The sequence below is a fragment of the Strix uralensis genome, chromosome 3 (assembly GCF_047716275.1).
Source record: "Strix uralensis isolate ZFMK-TIS-50842 chromosome 3, bStrUra1, whole genome shotgun sequence".
NCBI classification, from domain to species: Eukaryota; Metazoa; Chordata; class Aves; order Strigiformes; family Strigidae; genus Strix; species Strix uralensis.
Genome location: NC_133974.1, coordinates 32,846,488 through 32,867,975, shown reverse-complemented (window position 1 = coordinate 32,867,975; position 21,488 = coordinate 32,846,488). Strand labels below are relative to the sequence as shown.

At 34.7% G+C, this 21,488-nt stretch overlaps 1 protein-coding gene across 7 annotated transcripts in view; it reads right to left on the bottom strand.

The window, feature by feature from the left end:
• Nucleotides 1-21,488, bottom strand: part of ADGRB3 (adhesion G protein-coupled receptor B3) — a 486,594-nt gene that overhangs the window by 169,879 nt on the left and 295,227 nt on the right. For all 7 annotated transcript variants that reach the window (XM_074861803.1, XM_074861802.1, XM_074861800.1 and 4 more), the window contains one exon: nucleotides 19,532-19,575. In XM_074861803.1, coding sequence (XP_074717904.1) covers nucleotides 19,532-19,575 — 44 coding nt within the window. The remainder of the gene's footprint in view (nucleotides 1-19,531; nucleotides 19,576-21,488) is intronic.

Here is a 21,488-nt window from a genome sequence, read left to right as displayed (position 1 = left end):
TTTTTAGTTGACTTGTAAACAGACTTAGAATTAAAAATAAATTTAAAAAGGAGATGGGGAGGGAAGAAGAAAACTTAACAGTACTATAATTTCTCTGAATGTTTCTGCTAACTGTTCTTACTTTGGTAGTAAAAGTCCAGATAATGGTCTTTCACTTTCAAGCATGGAGAGCAGAAAATGTTTTGGAGTAGCTCATATTAAAGGAAAGTGGCTTCCACCCATTCTTTTACCCAGCTCTACCTCTTGTTATGTAATAGATATGCCTACATCTTATGTTTATATATCTGAGAGTTTGGCATTTGGGGAGCGTGGCTGGGTGGGAAGATAGAATATTAGGAGAAAAATGGTGCTATGGCTACCTAGCTGTCTGATTTAATCTCTCTCTCTCTCTTGCATTTATAAATGTTGAATCTTTCCCGACTCAAAAATATACACTGGGTACCTTGTATAGTTCATCATTTATGGAAATAGTTATATTTGCTTAACTCTACCCTGCTCAGTTGGGAATTATGTACTTTCTGTCATAATGCTATATGTGTACTTATGACCTTGTAAGTCACAGTGACATTTCTACAGTTGGTTCTCTTCCTGAAACTCTCTCTTTCAGTAACAAACCCCAAACCTACCAGCACGTTGCCTGATTAAGTGTTTTGCTTGGTTATTTTCAATTTCTATACTAAGTTTGCATATGGCATAATAACAAAAAAAATTAAAAATTCATTCCAGTATGATTGACAATCCCAAGAGTTCTAACTAGGAGAATACATTCAGCTGCTGGAAACACTCAGAACTATAAGTAACTCTTAGCCCAATCTTTTCACTGGGGTGTCTTGTACTCACCATAACAAAAAGGCATGATGTGGCCATGCAATAAGGCACAGTGTATTTGTTTTAGCTATTTGTATCTTTTAGAGGCACTGATGTTCTGATTAAATATATTGTTCATCAACATGAAAACCTGACAGAAATATAATATGCCTTGCTCAGATAATAAAATGGACAGTGTTTACAGTAGCTTCAGGAACATTTAAGAAGTCAAATAACTCTTTAACTCATTTTTTTTAATGATAGGAAGTATAGATTATTTGTTATGAGCACCAGGGCACTGATGTTTAGCACTGTCTGGTTGAAATTAACACATGCTTAAACTAGATTGGAAACTATAGTTCAAATATTTAAATTCTCAAAGCATTACCATAAAAAGACAAAGATTAAAAAGATGTATTCATCTGCTGTGGAGGAACATAAGGAAGACATAACCTAAAAAATTGCTACAGAAAAGCTAAGAAAATGAGAAATATTACCTTCCCTCAGTGAAAGAAAATTGTATGTAGTTACTTGAATTACAGTCTTTGCCCACATTTTTACACGACCCTTTCTAGAATGTAACAGCAAACAGAAAAATATGAGTATCTTCACAATCTATTAGGAAATATAGTAACATGAATGATTTATATTCCTAATGAATGAATCAGGTTTAGTCCATTCATATACAGTATAGGGTATAAAAGTGTCCTGTAACAATGTTCCTTAATATATATGTGCCTGGTTATAAATTTTTTTGGTGAGCTCTGACTTTCAGTCAAACTGGAGTATGAGAGGCAAAAATATACATCTAGAGAGATGAGAAGATCTGTGTATTTTATAGCAGAGAGATAATATCATTTTCTTGAAATTATACAGGAAAAGTTAAGAAACGCAACATGAACTGAAATATCAGGAAAAAATATTGCTTACAGGATCTTTTGCTGACCAGGAAAAGCAAATGTGTATTTTGTACCAGCAATGGACTGAAACAGATGACTTTTTAAAGAACAGCTGAGTCAAGAAGTTTTCTGTTTTCTTGCCCAAAAGTCTCTCTATATAAAATCTAATCTGTCCAATTCCACCTAAGGGCTACTCTTAGAGACTTTTTGAATGCCCACAACATGAACATAGAAACAAACTGCAATGCTAAAGTAACCTTTATACCCAAAAATTTCTCTCTGAAATCACTGTTGATAGTCTGGAAAATATTTGCTCAATACTCCTACTGATTTTAAGTGGCAGACAGGCAACTCTTATGGCATAATACATTTCTAACTTCTGGGTCTTAATTAATGTCAACTTTTTATACAGTGCTTCCACTTCTACTACTCTGGATCAAGGACTAAAGGAAGACAGGCAATTTCATTGTCCACATGCAGCACCTTCAGTCAGATTCTTCCTTTAGTCTGTCCCAATTCTACAGTTAAACACTGACCAGGACCACTGGCTTTCTGACTGGGAGCCCTCCCCCCGCAACAAATAAAAAAGCAAGTAGTCAGATACCAAATGTTTAATACAAGGGTAAAGTGAGTACACATATATGCAGACAGTACTCAGCAATGCAAAAGTTGCTATTATTTCAGTCTTTAGTATTGAATGAAATGAATTTATATGAATGTGCACTTATATAATCTTAATCATATATCATAGTCTTAATCATATATGTCATTAGCAGGTATAGTTAAGAAATTACTATGGCCCCCAAAATATTTTTATTCTAGTCTGAGAGAGATTGTTCCTTTGCCATGATATAGCAGTGATTTGTCTCAGTTTCTGAAATAATTTATTCTAGTTTACAAAATCAGAGAAAACTATCCTGACTGTGCTGAGCTGTTTCTACCACAGCTAGGCTGCTATCAGTATCCAAACCAGGTAGATGAAGGTTGTGTAGATATATTGACTCTACACTGCAGTACACTGCAAAGACGAGGTGTAGAAATAGTTTGTGAATGTTATTTTTCCCTTTGCATCTAGATCTCTTTGGAGATAGCTGGCATCTGCAGTGATACTTGAAATAGTGATCAATGTTACAGAGCATTGGATAGGAAAATCAAGGAAACTAGAAATAGCAAAATGTGGGATGCTTCTTGGTAGGTGTTATTTTGCAGTTCATCACAAGTACAACACTGAAATGTTGCCATTAGTCACATTTACTTGTTGCTGTTTTTATGCACACAAGAAAGACTTAAAAATGAGAAAACCATCTTCCAAACTAAACAACATCATCATCATTATCTTGATATCAGTATTTTCCCCTCTCAGAGGGATTTCCTTTTTACTTTCAAGACCTCACAGAATGGGAAAACAACGCAATATATGCCAGCAAATATACTCAGAAAACTTGCATCTCTCTGTGCGCATATAGGAGGATCTGGAGGGTTTGAGGGTATATGATGGACGATTTTAAATAATATTTTGGAAATTCTTCTAACTTAATTTTTAACAAAGCACCTCAAAATTTCTAGTCCTAAATTGAAGAAGACTTCAATTGTGCAAACGTACAGATGTTCTTGAGTATTGCCCCCCCTGTAGATTTCAGTCAGACTATTCACAGGATGTGTGTTTAAGCAATCTTAATCTAATACTCTGGTGGGATGCGGGTCTCAGGAGAAATTGTGAAACAAGAAAATCACATCTGAGAATTATTTCTTGGTGAACTAAAACTTCAGAATCTTTTTGAGTTCCATCTGATTTTTAAAAGGCACCAAATGACAAACAAGAAAAGGCCTGATTCAGTTCAGTTTTGGACTAGTTCCAGCCCAGAGACCAGAGAAACTGTTGCTGGGGGGTAGGTATAAAAAAGCCATGTGTTTAAATAACATGGTAATCATGGCATTGGGAATAAAATTCACAAGCCTGAGAGTTACATGTTTAAGTTTCTTTGAGCAGTGAATAGGGAGAGTTAGGTGCTTGAGGACAGTAGTCATAGCAGCTTTGAGTAAAGCACACATAAAACAATCAGTAGAAAACCAGTAAATGAAATTTTTAAAATTCCACTTTGTTGGCATCTACAGGGATTGACACTTGAAACCACTTTCCATACACAGATAACTGTGTCATACAGATGACTAGCTGATTCTCTTTTAAATGAAACTGCCAGAAAGATAGAAGCAGTGCTGCCCCAAACACCTTCTACCCCAAAGGTGGAGACCTGGATTTTACGTCCTCATCAGCCAGTAGTTCAGAAGCATCGTATCTCTGGGACTGGCAACTCTAGATTGAAGGTCACTCCCTTTCCAACCTGTTGAGTTGTGCCACAGTCTGCATATAAAGACACAATTCATAGGGCCAGAGAATGACAAATAGGGAGAGCTATCCTAACCAAATAATGATGCCTCTTCCCTGGAAGGTGTGGAAATCTTGTTTCAGGGACTTCTTACATATTCGTCACTAAAGATTCCCTGGGAGTTCACATGGACTCAGAAGTTGTGGGTTCAACATCCATCTCTGCCCTCTCCTTACTTTTTGACCCCTGTAGAAGTCAAACAAGCATATCTGGGCTTCAGATTTCTCATTTGTAGAGTGGTAACTATTTTCCTTTTTAAAACTACACTGACAAGGGCTAGGAAACAAGTATCATCTTAGTAGCAGCAGTAGTTCTTTTAGCATCACAGTTGTCTTATAAGTAGGGAGAGTGAATTAGACAAAATGTGCAACTTCAGCACATGAGGAATCATCCCATGGTGCACAGCTCTTGTGCATCTTTACCATTACTGGCAGTTCACACCAATGGGAAGAATTATTGATAGGCAGAAAGGAGATCACTTGATGGTCTCTGACTGAGGTTTTATGGTGAGAATAGGCTGTTTGTCTGTTGTTTGTTTGTTCTTAGTCATAAACACATCCAAAGTTAAATGGAAGTCACTGAAACAAAATATGATAGTCCATAATGCCATTCTGATGCAGTCCCTTTTCAGAAAAGTGCTGTACTTCTATTGCCCTTATTTGAGCACAGGCTTTCAGTGTATTAAATTCTCCACTGTATCTGTTGAGGAATGTGGGTTTTGTTCAAAGGTTTCTACATGGCTCTTCTGTAGTTTTACTGAGGAAGCAAGAGTACAATTAAAACAGAAAATTAAGACTTTGATGGTCAGTAAGAGTATTAGAAATATTTTTTTCCTGCAAAAGCAGATGTCAGTTACAACAATATCCAAAATTAAACTATTTCTTTATAACCATAAATGGGACTGCTCGTGTCTGTTTAGATTCCCAAGGGTTTGCACAGCATCATAGTTCTCAGTCCTTACTTGAAATATGCTTTTTAAGACAGGAGTACTCTTGCTATTAAATGATTTTTTTTTCTTTTAAACTTTAGCTGAAATTGTATTGTGACTTTAAACTATCTACTGAAGTTTTTTTTTCAGCAGATAAATAATAAAGAGACTTTCAGTTCAGCAAAGCAAGAGCTTAAATGTAGGGAGACAAACAGTGCCAATAATTTGACAGACAAGCTCATTTAATGTGCAGATATCAAACTAAACTCATATAGATTGAAGATAATGAACATACTTATATAATCAAGTTGAATACATGCTATATAGCATTTTGCTATATTATGATCTTGTTTTACATTTTTCTACTAAAGATTAGCAATAGGGGCTAATCTGTACTTCTCATAGGTGATGAAAAAAACCTACAAGTGTCATTGTCATCATATTTTGTAAAAATTCTAGCATTTTCACCCAGTTGGAGAGCAAGCTGAAAACACAAGGTACATTAACTTCGGTATTTAAAAATTACTTTATATGCAAATATCCCAAAGGACTGAGAAAAAAAGCACATAGGCTGAAGTAAAACTAACTTCAGTTGGATAGTTCTAAGTTAACTGTTTGCGCAACAGCAAAGTAAGTAAATATTGAATCATTTGATAATCAGAACATTTTTTTTCTGAAAATAAAACGATCCTTATATTATTCATTGCCTTTTTACCATTCAAGTAACTGCTTGGGAGTTTCCACACGTTTCACCGATTACATTATTGTAAAGGGCAAAATATCCCTCAGACTGGAATTTCATTATTTTTACACATCCTTCTGGAAAGACTGCATGAAATGTAATAAAAAAATGTGATTTAACGATGATCAGAATTTATGTCCTGTACAACATACTGAAGAAGAGGCTAAAATATGAGGTTTAAGGGAGAGCTGAGAGCAAGCCAAACCCAAACTTGATAGCATGTGGAATTATTCAGTGCATGGTACAGAAAACCAATTTTTGAATATTAGTAAGACACAACTGATGAAACCCTTGTTATAATGCTTCTGATAACGTTGTATTGTTAATTATTTTTCTTGCTATGTAGTCCTGTCTGCTGACACAGGTAATCCCCGCAGCCAGGATGTCTGCACTTAAATAGGTTCTACTTCGTATGTGTGAGTGCTATCTGTCTTGTTAAATTAATTTCAATACATGGGAAAATGAAGGTGCCAGATCAGTGGGTAGGGGAAAGGGGAGTGTGATGTAAGCCATTCAGTTCCAGCTTTGAGTACATCACACACTTCAATTAAGAAAGATAGTGAAAAGGTTATTTCTGGGGTTTTAGCCTTTAGGAACTGGTTTAAGAGGCAATCAAAAATACCAAGATACAATAGGCATTAATACATCATGAGAGGTTCGTGTTCTTTATTTGTGTCACTATGCAGAATGAGACTAGATTTTCTGCTTCACAAATTTCAGACCTCCTCATTATTAAGAAAATATGGCAGAGGAACCATATAAACAGAGTTAGCCTGATTGATTCTTTGCCTGTGTAAACTGATAAATGGTACGTGCATTTTATGACAGTAATTGAAATCTGAAAACCAGAACTGCTTAAAACCACATAAAATGTTGTGCTGCAGTTAAAAAAAAAAAAAAAAAAAAAGTTGTCACATATATGAAATCCTGGGCCTGTTTGCACATTGGTGATATAGAATATAGGATCTACAGTGCTTGTAAACACATACTGAAAAGTCTGTTCAATACCAACTATGGCATTCACAAAGTTAGGCAAGATTATGGTTTTGAAAATGCCACAAATGTTAAATATCAGACAATTTTGTGTTCTCATTACAGCTGTTGTCATGAGAATGGATTGACCGTGTACCACCTTCATTGTAGTCTCTGCTTTGTAACTATGATAACACAGTGGAAAGCTGATAACATAGTAAAGATCTTTTATTTCATAAGTAAGCTTGTAAAGAAGGCAGAAAATGCCTCACAAGTGCTTTTGGGAACATAATCAACCTTGTATGATCACAAATTCCCATTTTTTATTATCTTACCCAAGAGTGGAAATAAGGTAAAACATTATTTTGTTAACCCCTGATTCTCGCTTTTTTTTTAGAAACTAAATACTCTGTTTCATAGCATGTCTTAGTCCCAATGGGGGCTCATTTCTCATTTTATTTCATTTAAAAATGTCTATCAATTTCATTTCGTATTTCCAATATTAAATTTATTGAATGCATTGCCTGTCCTCTGACAAGATACTGATACCTTGTATGTTGCCATTAGAGGATATTTTCTCCATAGAGTCACTGGTTGTCACTATGAACTTAATGCTGAATTTACAAAGTTGGAAAATGTCCACCTCCAAAACCTACAGACTTTATATCTTAATTTACTCCTGAAGTTTATTATTCTATATCTAGTTCTGTGAGTTCGTTATCAATAGCATATTTTCAATATTTTTAATTATGCTTATTATTATTTTTACTTTTGCTTGCAAAGAAAGCAGCTCTACAGGATCATTGCTTATAGTGTGATGATCAGGGAAATCTCCTGGAGAGGGAAGACTGTGAGTTTGAACACCCTCAGAGTGAAGAGGGTTTAGAACCCCTAGTATTCCAGAAGGACTTTAACCTTAGGTTATTTTGCAAAAGGTCATCCTCATCTCTTTATTAAGTATGTATTTACCCCAAGGACATAATTTGGTAATCCACATCCTGAGGTAGAAATTGATACATAGGGCAGGATTCAGTTTGGTATTGAAACTTCTAAATTAAGGTACCTCTAGGTGTTCAAGGTGTCTAAGCTTCTATCAGAGTCAATGGAGATCTTGTCAGTACAATCTATAGAGCCTAGAGGACAGCCTACCTGTAGGAGGTACCCGACGACTGTGGCACTGGCACACATACACATTTGATTATTTAATTTTCTTAATTTTGCAGTTAATTCTGCTGTTAATTGATTTCATTTCCTACATACAGTAGTACTAGAGATGTCTTATGGTGTTTTTCCTTCACCTGCTTTGAAGGTCATAGATTTCTTCTAGCTCTTGTAGATATATCCTGAAATTGTTCTACACAGATGTATTAAGACATCTAAATTGAGCTTTAATATTAACCGTCAACTCTAGGGCCTATTCAAACACATTTACATATCAATTATTTCCAATTTCCTAGCTCTATGCAGATTTCTGGCACAGTCTGGTTAACAGAGAAGGGCAAGTGTCTTTTTCAGTTGCTGTGAGTCACTTCTTCTAGTTCTTACATCTCATTTGGTTGTCCGGGACATTTTGACACCAAGTTCAAGGAAAATAAATGAACCTGCTGCATTCGATAGCCTATGTTTTAGACTTCTACACTTAATTTGGACACTTGAAATGCAGTAAATCTGGCCAAAAAAAAGTGCATGAATCTTTGCTCATGTTAACAAGATAGTGTTTTCGCATTTGTATCAGTTTGCATTTGTAAGACACCTCCTCTTAAACAAAACAAAACTAAACAAAAAAAACTCCAGAAGGGAAAGTATTAAAAACATCTGTAAGGTTGACTACTGATTTCAAAACCAAATACAAATAATATCAAAAACTTATTCACATCTCCAAAACACTGACCTGAGTGTTCCTTGTTTTTTGTGATATATGTTTTCTCAGAAACAATTGCATTAATCAAAATAAACTGAAAATGTAAAGGTCTAGACAAACCAAAAGGAAAAATAGTTGTATAGGTTATAAAATGACATTTGGGTAACGGTTTGAGCTGGCAGCAGCACAGAGAGGTTGTAAAAGAAGAATATCTCTAAAATAGCACGCCCAGTATATATAGAAACTCCATACACAGCAGAATGTGTAAGAAAAATACTTCTCACCTCACTCCCAGTCCTCCCTGGTTCTTCCCCACAACTGTCTGAACATGCAGCTGCTTTGTTCTCCTGAGATTAAGATGCCTTTGTCTGGGATTTCAACTTGTATCATCACTCTTAGATAGTCGTGCACCTACACACTAGTCTTTCGTGGTTCCTTAAAATAACACATAAGAGATGCTGGTATTTTTACGGGAAGGTGAGAGTGAAGCCAGGACCATGTGGGTTCTTTTACAAGTGCTAGACATTTTCTAGACTAAGATAGGTAATTCTAGTGGCTAGGTCATTGGGTTGTGGACCTAAGAGCACCTTGTTCTGTAATTTTGGCTGAAGCACTGAGTCATATGATATTTAGACATCTGCATATTTCCTTGACTCTGATGAAAATTTTTCTATTTACTGGAAAAACCTCAGAGGAATAGAAAGTTTTGACTGCTCAGAGTTTGTTGTGTAAATCTATTACAACAATACCAGACAGAATTGTTTGCTTCAGATGAAAAATAAAACCAAAACATATTCTCAGCAGTTGATTGTACATGGAAAGTTGATTGAAAGGGGGGAAGGGGGGAGAGAGAGACATGTGGTTTTGACAAATTTAGCATAGTTTTTCTCCTGCATTTACAATGAAGAAGATACAGTGTAATTTACATTAAGGTGTATGTTATCTAATTTAAGATTGGTATATGTTATCTAATATAAATAACTTTAAAAGCATGTAGAATCTGACATCAGATAAATATATATTGCACTATGCAGAGCATGCCTTTCTGTGTAGTACAATAATGAAAATGATGTTTCATATTTTCAATTGTACTTCATAGGGGGGTGGTGGTAAATATGCTTTATTCCTCAAAGATTTCAATCTATTTGTATACATGAAATGATGAAGTATGTGTGTGAGTACACACACAATTTGTGTACCTAAAATGTCAAATTTTGACTGTCTGCTTACAAGAAAAAGGAGAAGGGGGCAGAAGAATGGGCTGAAGATGAATGATGTGCATAGAAAAAGATACTATTGACTTTTTCTTGTACATGCTACAACATGATACAAAAGTATAATCCGCTCAAAAAGATATTAGAATATCTCCCGAATACTGCTGACTTTCTCTCTCATTTTAGAATTCCTGTAATAGCTGCATGGCACTATGTTGGCTAAATGCAAATAGAAGTTGTTCAAATGAAATAATTCTATTATGTTTTAAATAAATCTTTTGTGTTATTATCTGATAGTTGACATATTTACATTTTAAGCTATTTTGATATTATATTAAAATCATAGCTTATTTTTTTAATAACCATTTCAAACAGAATATATCAAAGAAAGTACTCACCAATATTTTAAAAATACATTGAATATATCTATATTGCAGTCAAAATTGCAGTCATGAAGTAGTATAAACCTAAAGAATTTAGTTTTAAGTCTGGTCAAAATAATGTACTCTTTACAGGCTAAGCACACAAATATATCAAATTCATTATAAGGAGTGATCCCTTTTTCTGGTTCTGTATTGCTCTATATGTCAGTATATGCAATGCCTTAATTATTGCTATTCAAATTGATGGAATAACTCCTGGATTTGTGCAGGAGTGTTTCTGGTTCTGTGGTCCCAAGCCAGCATGCTGTTTAAACCTGGGCCTTCAATGGATCTATTGGTAAACTTGACATATACATTTATGTTAAGTGATGAATTGATAGTAACATGACGGCATTTCAGTTCATGGTTTTGATATATGCAAAGATATTTCATAATTTAAAAGACAAACATTTCCTCTGCTTCCAAAGAGTTAGGGGGAGATGGAACAGAGAATACAATTGCTATAAATTGCATCATTAGGGTAACATGTAGCATTGGGAATCATAACGATAGCCTGTGAAATTTAGAATTATATTATATTCTCCATTGCTTAGAATAATACTATGGATTGCAGGATGTTATCCCCAGCACATGCACTTGAATGCCTATGTATATTACATTTAGTTAACTGGCTATGCAAGAAATCTCTCTTACTCAACATTATCAGAGAAGATGATGATAACATTAAAAAATCATCACAAATACACCATGCTTTCAGCTAAAAATCTATTCAGCCATAATCTAGCAGCTATTCAACACAACAGGTTTTCTTCATTAAATTGCTTTGCTTGAAGCTGTTCATCTAGCATATTACCTTCCATTTAAACTTGTTTAAATCCTGATATACATTTGTATTATCATCATTAAGGTCTGCCCATCCTGCATAGCTTAAGTTTAATAAAATATCCTCTATTCAAATTAAGTGGTAACTAGTATAAATATTGTCTTTATGATCTTTAAAACATTCAGAATTTTAACTGATAAACCCCAAAACATTATTTTTAATATTTTATCCTTGTTTCTGGACATTTCAATTTTATGGCAAGTTCAATTCATACCAAGTATATTCCTTTAATCAAATGTCAGAAAATGTAAAGTTGGCCTCTACTGTTTCTGCTTTAAATTAATTCAACCAGCCTAGCTCATAAGAGAGAATGGTAAATTGAACTGTACTCTCAGTAAGCAGAACAGGGCTGAATTAAATACAGTAAAAACATAGTATATGGTAAAACTACCCCACATATAACCCCTCATAAATTGAAAGATAAATATGAGTTCATATACACTTTATGCTTTCTCCGTGCTGAAATGGAGTGCACGATGAACTAGTCCTCATTTAATGACTTGATGTTCTCTTGATCTGTTTACCTGGTATACACTGAAGAACTGTTTACGCAGGATGAGATTCTGAGTACCACAGACAAAACAGTATGGAATGGAAGCATGGATAACTAAGGGAGGATCAACAAAAAGATAGCAAAAAACCAGTATATTTTATTTTAGGTTTTGCCGCACATAAATGATGCAAGTGCACTGTTACTATGCTACCAACATTTCAATGCATTTTTCTGAATATTGGGATGTTCAAAGAATGAAAGTCTTAAACCTATCTTCTTTATCCACTCAGCACCAAGCTTCTTGTCTAGATTCAGATTCTTAAATCATCATTCATGAAAATATCTAATAATTAAAAATTAACATTTTTTAAATGACAATGGCCTCTGGAAGTCAACCATACAGGAATATATTTTTGTCTTTTTTTTTTTTTTTTTTTTAAAGGTGGTTTTCAACCAAACAGGCCCTTTTCAAAAATTTTAGATTAAATACTGACCAGATTTTGTCAGTGGGGGCATAAGACATTGATTGACGTCATGGACGGGCACGTGAAGGTCTTTGCTTCCCTCTAGTGACTGGTCCTGGAAGAGATTTAACTGAATGTGCTCATGTTGCTCAACTATGGCACAGAGATTCAGCAAAAGATTAATTTTGTGTACAGATACCTATGAGGTCAGTGAGATGCTGATACAGCATTAAAGGTGTATACTTGTGACAGCACTTGATAAAATATGGCAGATTTAAACTGGACATGTGTTTGAGTGTTTTTGATGGTGTTTTACTGTTTTAAAAGGCAGATACAATTTCCATGTTGACAATTCAAGAACAACTAGGGTATGACCTCTAAAATGCATTCCAAAATACTATTCCAAACATTTCTTTTAAGGTCATTTTGCCATACAAACACTGTTCTTGTAGAAATACAGACCAGACTTTGATGAATTACATGATGTTTGATTTATCAGAGAGAATAGTTATTAATTCAGCAGACATCAATCAGATTTAGATCCATGCATTTGGAAGTAAAGAAAAGCATTCCTATACTCTGCAAATGCTCAAAAATGTCATGTATTATATTATCCTCATCAAACTATTAAAAGTAGGTTTATCTGTAACAGTTGTATTTCTGTCTTTTTTGTACTGACTGCAAGTAAGTTTAAAAGTGACAAATACATGTCTGTGCAAAACTATGCAACATGATTTACTTATAAGCAATTTATACACATGATCTGTGCCCCTATTGTCAAAGGAATAGGAGAGAATGGAAGAAGGGTACTTCCCACAGCTCCTTCTCACATGTATAAGCAGTATTCCCCAGATTTTTCATCTTCCTGGGTGATGCAAGTAGACTTTGTTTTTGTCTAAGGTTGGCATAATACAAGGACCTTTAGTGCTGCTGCACTACTTCTGTTGGATAAACAGAGCGAAATTCTCCAGGATGGGCATCACAATGAATAAGAAAAAAACAGAAATATCATTATAAAACTGTTTAAACTTTAGAGATCTGCATCATGGCAGGGAAATGATATCAGCTTTGAAAACAGCTAGAGAGCATTCTCAGTTAGGACTCAGGAATTTCAAACTCTAATTCTACCAGGGTTTGATGAGTGACCTTGGACAAACAGACTTGTTTTCATTATGCCCTACCTTCACCTATCTGTAAACCAGGGAGGACGACACCAATCTCTGTGTTAAAATGCTTTTAAATCTACAGATGTAACACACTTTTAGAGTTATATGGTATAAATGAGAAAGGTTGATAAACTTTCACAGTTGTAATTGTGCTATATTGTACTTTAGGAAGCTGTATTGGATTTGGCGAACACTGTTTTCCCCTACAAGAGTCAATCCAAGTCCAGCACCATGCCACATTCACAGATCCCAAGTGCTGCATTTCTTGGTGAGGTATTACTAGGGAAAACAACAATTACATTTTATTTGACTTGGTAACATTCATGAAATTTTCTGGAAACATAGATACAAATCCAAATTATGACCAATTTATTTTCTGTTCTAAAGTTTATTCAAACTGCTTAATTATCTTCTGCCCTCACAATACACTAAAAAATCTGTCAAAAGACCAATTCAAATATTTAAATTTGATTATGAAGATACAACCACTAGCTCTTTTTATTCACATTTCAGAATTATAATTGCCTGATATTACAAGAAACCACTATTTTTAGTTTCTGAAAATCTACATTTACATAAAGGCAATAAATAGCAATTGCGTTCTCAACAAATGGAGTTGATTAATCACCCAGTAAAAATTAAAAAGAAAGCGAACTTATTAGCAAGAATTAATTTGATTTCCTTTTTTTGCTATAAATCTCAGCAGGCCACGTAAGCTCTGTTCATGGCCGTGTAGGTGTTAGTGAAGAGCAGTGTTATAAAAAAGAACTAAATTATGAATTCCTCCCATATATACTGATTCATTTTGTGTATGATTTAAGCAAAGAAAATTTTGGTCTGACTCTTTTTCAACATAAAGACACTCCATTTTATATTGTACAATACCTACATATTTCAGAACTAAGTACTCCTGCATTACAGTATAATCTTAGCAGTTTGTAAATTTTGAATTTTTTAAATGCATGGCTTGAGCAGTAGTTTGCCACTTGATCTGATCTGATTCAAACCAGACAAAGCCTTTTGTCTGTCTGCAAGGAAGTTTGGATCAGGTTTTTAATTCCATATTGTTTTAATGAAAAAGAATATGATTCTGTAGAGTCTTTTGATCCTTTATGCAAGACTATCAGGAACAGAAGATTATGTAGTGTGCTATTACACAGGTTCCATTATGGAAAGTTCTTCATAAAAGTAGTTACTCCAGAAGGCATTTATCTTTTGAATAAGTTCATTAATTAACTCTTCTGTTACATTCACATATATAGGCATAGAAGCTAACATGGAAAGAAAATTTTCTGCCTTGAAAAACAGGAAAAAAGTCTGACTGAAAAGCTGGACCAACAAGTCCGTCAGAAGTTAATGGAAGAAGCAAATCTTCAGCTGGCATATATTGCCAAACTATACTTAAATAAATTACTCTCATTCAATTTTTATTTCACTTATAGAAAAGTCTTTTTCCTCCATGTGTTCCTGGTGACAAAAATAATATGACTGTAAAGTTGTATAAAGTAAGGAGAGGCTCCTATTCATATTTACAGAAGGAAATTCTGATTTAGGATATTCTAATTATTTGATGATTAGCTTGAGATATTTTGACTTGAGTTATAAAGAGTCTTCTTGAACATGTTTTCAAAGGATTGCAAGGCTAAGCCAAAGAAAGAATAACTGTAATGGTCCATCACGGTAGTTTTAAAAAACAAAATGGAGAGGAGAGAGACAAAGCAGATCAGCGTTTCCTTCAACTTTATCACAAGGCCACAAAATGAAAAAATTGTTTTGCTGCTATGCACGCAAACTTATATCCTAAATCTGAGTTGCATTCTGCCCTATAGGCAAATATGTGAGAAAGTCACAAATAACTGGTAGACTTTTCTTTATTTGCATTGAACAAATTCCTAGATGGACTATTTCTCCACAATTGTATCTAGGGACAATGGGGAAAAAATAGTTAAAAGCTAGTTAATAGTTAAAAGTTAAGAGCCCCAGAATACTAAAGCCCTTTCCTTAACCAGTGCTGAGATGTCATGTTGCACCACACACAGCTGTGGAGCACACCACCAACAACTGACTGTCCCGTGGAGAACACATGTGACCACATTACGTTCAACACATTTCTAAAAGAATGAACACCAGGTGCATTGTTTTGCTAATTGATCTGTAACTATTGAAGCTCCCATGTGAGATGTCACCTGCTTCCAGTGACTGAACCTGTTTACCCCATCTTCCACGCCCTCATTGTGATGGTGTTAGCTGAGGACTGCATGTGAGGGTGGTACTCACAATGCTCCATACTGTGGCACCTAGCTTCCAGCCTCTTACTGTGTTTTGAATTCTGTGCCCTCGTTCAAGAGTCCAGGGGCTGGGTCCACTAAGACAAGTGACTAACTTTGTCAGGCCAAACTTTCATGAACGCTAGAGCTCCACACAGACTGTTATGGCACCTATCACAGATATAAGCGTCAGAGAATCCAACAAAGTTCAAGAGAACTGTTCAGCCTACAAAACTGCCACAGTAAATTGTATTTTTGAAATGGAAATGTATCCATGCATATAAGGATTCTTTGATCCCATGGGCTTACACAGCCTTGCCCAGACTTACATAAAGCAAAACGGTGCTAGGAAAAAAACACTGACAGTGATACGGCTAAGATTTAGGTGAGGCATGGTGACAAACACATGGAAAGAGTGGTAAAATTAAATATAGAGGTGCTGGGAATCAACTCCCTAACCCATGAATATTTTCCTAAATAATATGGCAGAGTTCCAGACGGACACATTGCAAGTAACACACTCCAGAGGAGCCGACAGCTCAGTGTGCATGGGCTGCCCCTCTGAGGCTGAAAAGTGTTTTCAAACTCCTCAAATAACTTCTGTAAAGAAAAAATTGAAAGGCCAGTCCCTGAGGTCCCCAAGTAGATGTTCTAACCATTGGATTACTTGCTGGTTGAGACTATCTCTGCTGTCTCCCTCTCCCTTCTTCTTTTCCTTTCCAGAAAGGTAGGAGGGACAGAAGAAAAACTTTCACAAGTTTTGTTTCATCTTAAAATCTTCAAAATCACTTCTGTGGGGTGCAAAAGTCAGCTCTAATACCTGACCGACTTTTTTTTTTTTTTTTTAAACTCTTTGTGGACTGAGACACTGGAATTAATCTATCACAAGCAGTTCCTGACAGCAGGGATAGTTTGTTCATGCCAGACAATGTAAAGCAGAAAAGATACAACTCTTTCTTGAGTTTTTATTTGTTTGGTTTAAGGAACTAAAATTGTTTCTCCTCAGAACGTCAATTACAAATATTCCACACATTTTCCCATGCACTGAAAGGAGAAGCAGTCATATCCTAAGACTTTACTGAAGGAAACTTTTAGTATACATTTTCTGAAATGAATGGATGAAGATATCATTCAGATTTCTGAGGGGAAAAAGTCACCACTTACATACCATTGATGCTACCAGCTTCATGTAGGGAAGCTGGAAGTATCAAAGGAAACACCAGAATTCATAAACAGCCTGGTTTCAATCAACACAGACAGATGTGCTCTGTATTTTGGGAAAATCAACTGAAATAAAATGCTGAATTATTGGATTTGAGTTTGCCCTTTATAATACATGACATAATATTTTATTCTTTAGTTGCACTGTCTCAATATTGTACACACATTTGACTAGCTGCCTATGGAGAGGGCACAAGCCTGCCAGCTTGATAAATGGAAAACCTCATAAAATATCATGGGAAGAACCACCAAATCTCATAGAAAGAATGGATTAAAACTGCTTTTGCCAAAGTTAGGATGACCAAATTATCACAGGTAGCAATGGCAGTAGGATAAGTTTGATGACCTGGTGTGATTAAAGAGCTCACAGATCCAGAACTTTCTTCAAGGATGGATGACAGGGAACTGTAATCACTGATCAATCTCATGAGAAGCATGCCCAGGTAGACAAAGCTTCTCCTGTTGTTGGAGAAGTATTAAACTGACAAGGTCAGTGGAGGAAGTGTCATTTACCAAACATGAACTTGCAATGCATGCAGATAAAGATGTGGGAGAAGTGGCTAAAAAGGTGGCAAAACCCATTAGAGGTTATTGCTGGCTGTATGACAATGATAAAAGCAAACAGTTTTCATCTGAAAAGCACTTAATTTAAAACACCCATCTCAGCATAGACTACTGATTAATTAAGCATCTTCAGCTAAAAGCAGACTACTTTTTGTTGGGTTTATTCCAAAATGCTTGCCAAATCCTGGTTATGTGAAAATTACCCAGTTTGGAAGGACATGAGTACAGCACAGCTCCATAGGATTTGTAATGTGTATGAGGCACATGATCCATCAAATTCAGTTGCCTGCTGCTGAGAGTGGCTAATTTCTGAGACAGAAAAAAGTGGAGAAGTAAAACAAGCCACCAAGAACCCAACATCATCATGGGCACCTATCCAATTGTATGGTCCTCTACATATTTATTTATTAAGATTTATAAATGATAGGAATCAATTCAGCATTATAGACCTTTCATGATAATTTTAAACTCATGGTGTCATAATACAAATTCTGAGCTATTCCTGAGTAAATACAAATAAAATGCTCAAAACCAAAAAGAAAAAGCATTAGAAAAAATAAAATTATGAATCAACTAATGCTTCCACAGCTAACATTAAGGATCTTATCCTAAGGGATGGAGGAAAAAAGTAGAATTTTGCTCTTGCTATTACACACTCAGGTAAGAGATAATGTAACATTCTCTTAAAATAACACACATACAGGTGTAAAACAAATTACAGTGGTGTCCATGCAGACCTTACTGATACATCCTATCTTTTGTGAATATTTGATGGCTCATATCACTTTTCAAAACTGATAAATCTCCAAGAATACCTGCAATCTTCAAATACTTTAACATCTTCAATTTCTACTTTTAAATAATATGACTAGAAAAGATACACTTCAGAACAGAAAAGCATGTGTTTCTCCCTCAAAACCTCAAACTATTTTATGTAAGCTTTATGTAAATTTTAGATGTTTCAAAAGTTCACTTTTGAAGCATACTGAAACCAGTACTTACATGTAGCACTAAATTTCCCTATAAACAATATTACAAGAAATGCATGCAAAACAGGTGGCAAGCACAAAATACTGTGAAGAGGAAACGTTTCAAATGTTTTGCATTCCATAATAATACATATTTTACACATATGTAATTATTTATACACATATTACATACATATTAAATACATATTACATATGTATTTAATACGTATTACATAAGTATTTTACAATATATTATTTTAACATAATAATACATAATATCAAGTCTTTCATGTGCTTGATTCCACACATTTTACAGAAATGGAACATTATGAAGTTGCTGTCAAATAACTGCATTATGATTCTTTTGTAGAGGTATAGACCCTGGTACTACTTGTATTTGGAATGATTTCTAGCATCATGTCCAAAGTTTCTCATTTCTATACTATAATGTTGTTTCTCAGCCATCAGTGTACTGATGTAAACCTGGGCTCAAGGATAAAAGCACTCACAAAATCACAGGCATACAATTTGTAACACTGTAGATGAGTCTGTAGTATGACATACATAACATACCTGGACAAGAAGTACCACAGGCTCTTTAAAAAAATTAGTATGGCAACCATATAGGGATCCTTCTTGAAACACTTTATCTGTATTTAGGCAAAGTTCACCTTGGCTTTAATGAGAGATTTACTGTGAAAGATTAATGCAGGAAATTACAGCTGTATAAATTTGGAATCCTTTTTAAACCACACTGATTTTACTGCTTTACTTCTTTACAGCAACATTTTTTGTTTTGCTACAGAAGGGACACACTCTGAAAAAAGTAGCAGAAGACTGCTAGCAAGCTTTCACTATTTAGTATACAGCTATTATTTTACTAAACTAAAATGAAAATTTGTATGAACTAAAATGAAGATTGCTGTGGGTATCACTTGAAAAATAGATTTCTCCCTGCAGTAACACAAATGGGAGCCTTCCTTAGTTATCCGTCTGATCATTTACCCACTCACTTGTTGCCCAGCAACTACCATCAAGGAACTACAGTTCTTAGACATCCTCATTTTAATCTTGAAAAAGAAGATTAAAATTACTTTGTGAGTAATCTCTTCCTGGTGAGATGTTGTATTATTTCAATTTACATAGCTGCAGAAAGGAAGCCAAGTGACTGGAGAATCTAGTACTTTCACTATGTGAAAGGTTCATTTTCCCTGCCCTTGTACCAACCTGTTTACTGATCAACTACTTAAATATTGTTAGGTACTTTGTAATATTTGAGCCATAGCAATAGAAGTAAACATCTGTCACTTACGTTCTTGAATCATCCCACAGCACACAGTAGGGATTCAATGTGCCCTAAGAAGAAAACAGACAAATCTATTAGTTACTGGTATACAAAAAAATGTGCCATGCTTGACCTAAACATTTATTTGGGTCTCCTCCTACAAGATCACACTTATACTCTGATGAATTGATACCACTGAAATTGCAAAATCTTAAGGTTAATTCTTATGGAGTATTTAAAAAGTACTCAAACCTCAAAGCAGAGTATTTGCTATATTCTCTCTCTTATCTAAATTAAGCATAAAGTTGTCTATTTATGATATCCTAGAAGAATTGAAATATGAGATAAGAGTTAATCTGTTAAGAGTCTTGACTTCACTGAACATTTCTGGCTGTGTTTAGAAGCAGAACTTTAGGCCCCTTGGGAACCTGGATGTCAAAACCAGTAATGCCTTTAAAGATGTTAAGCATATGTTGGGCAAAATATCTGGAGGCTGGGATTTCAGATGACTCCACATTCAATACCCAAGTCCTTTTGTCAATTAGGTCCTAAATCAGCAGATATTTTTGCTGAAAATATTTTTTGTTGTTGTTGTTGAGCTTTACAATTCCAGCTCCAACATCTTTGAAGTCAGTGGAAGATTTCTGATTTGATTTAGAACAGGATGGAAATCTAAGTTTATTACACATCATTAAACTGTGAGTAATTTTTTGGGAAACTGAACTGTCTTTATTATTACTCATGTTTAATTTGCTGCCTAGGAAGAGTTGAGGCAAAATTAAAGTTCAAGTTTTGTCCCTAATCTTGCAAACCTTCCTTTATCAAAACTCAGATTGACTTAAAATTACTTAACTGGCTAAAAACTGCAAAACTGTATTCCTGTTCAACCGAATATTCCCAGAAGTCAGAATTACATAAACAAATCAGATATAAAATACAGTATAAAAATATATTTTTAAAAAAATCACAAGTGATTTGAAGAAAGAGATTAAATAAACACACTATTTGCTTATGTCAGTGTTAGTGTAGTTCTCATGAACAGTGTTGGGGCAGTAGATATAAAGATGATTTCATATAAACAAAAAACACCTTGATATTTAATTCTGAAAAGTGTTTTATTTAAAGAAAAAACATGGCAACATGTGAAGAATTCAAATATTTAATTCTATTAAATATTTGAATTCTTCCATCCACCTCTTTGTCAAAGATAAAAAATATCCTTCTGAAGATGCTTGTGAGAGAGGCATTTAGGGAAGTTTTGATCCTCTACTTCAGTATTTTGCTGACTGCATCGAATTTTATGAGGGTATGAATATTTAAAACGAACATATACTTATGGCACTTTATATTAACATAGCACTGTACAAACATACATAAAGATGTTTCATTCCCTGAAGTATTTATAATATAAAGAAGAGGAAGAAGAGGGCACAGGACAAAGCATTGGATAACAGGCAAATTCAGAGATTCAGAGGCCGGGTCCTGCATCATTAGCCAAAAGCTTTCAGATACATTTGATAGAAGAGGATATAGAAGGATAAGAATCAAGAGCAATAGAATGACAGTTCAGAATTAACATTTTTGTAAAATGTCATCATTAAGGAGTATTAATTTGTATCCTAAGACTGGGTGAAGAAATTTTACTTGTAATATGATATAGCTATATGCATATTAAAAAAGTACTCCTATAGCTGAATTGTAATAAGACATTACATATCTGAGATCTGAGACATGTCTTTCCTAGCAGCAGATATCATACAGTTTACACTTGCTATTCCCACAGTGCAATTAGAAAGAATACAGAAATACTTTCAGAAAAAAATGTCTATTATAAAGAAATCTACAAAATAGAGGGAAATAAAAGCCTTTGCAGAAAGCTGAAACGCAATAAATCTGCTGCTGTCAGATCACATGCTTCATTCTCTTTGAAATGTATTCAAATGGAAAAAAAAAAAAAAAGTATGCTTGGCCATTGCAGTCACTA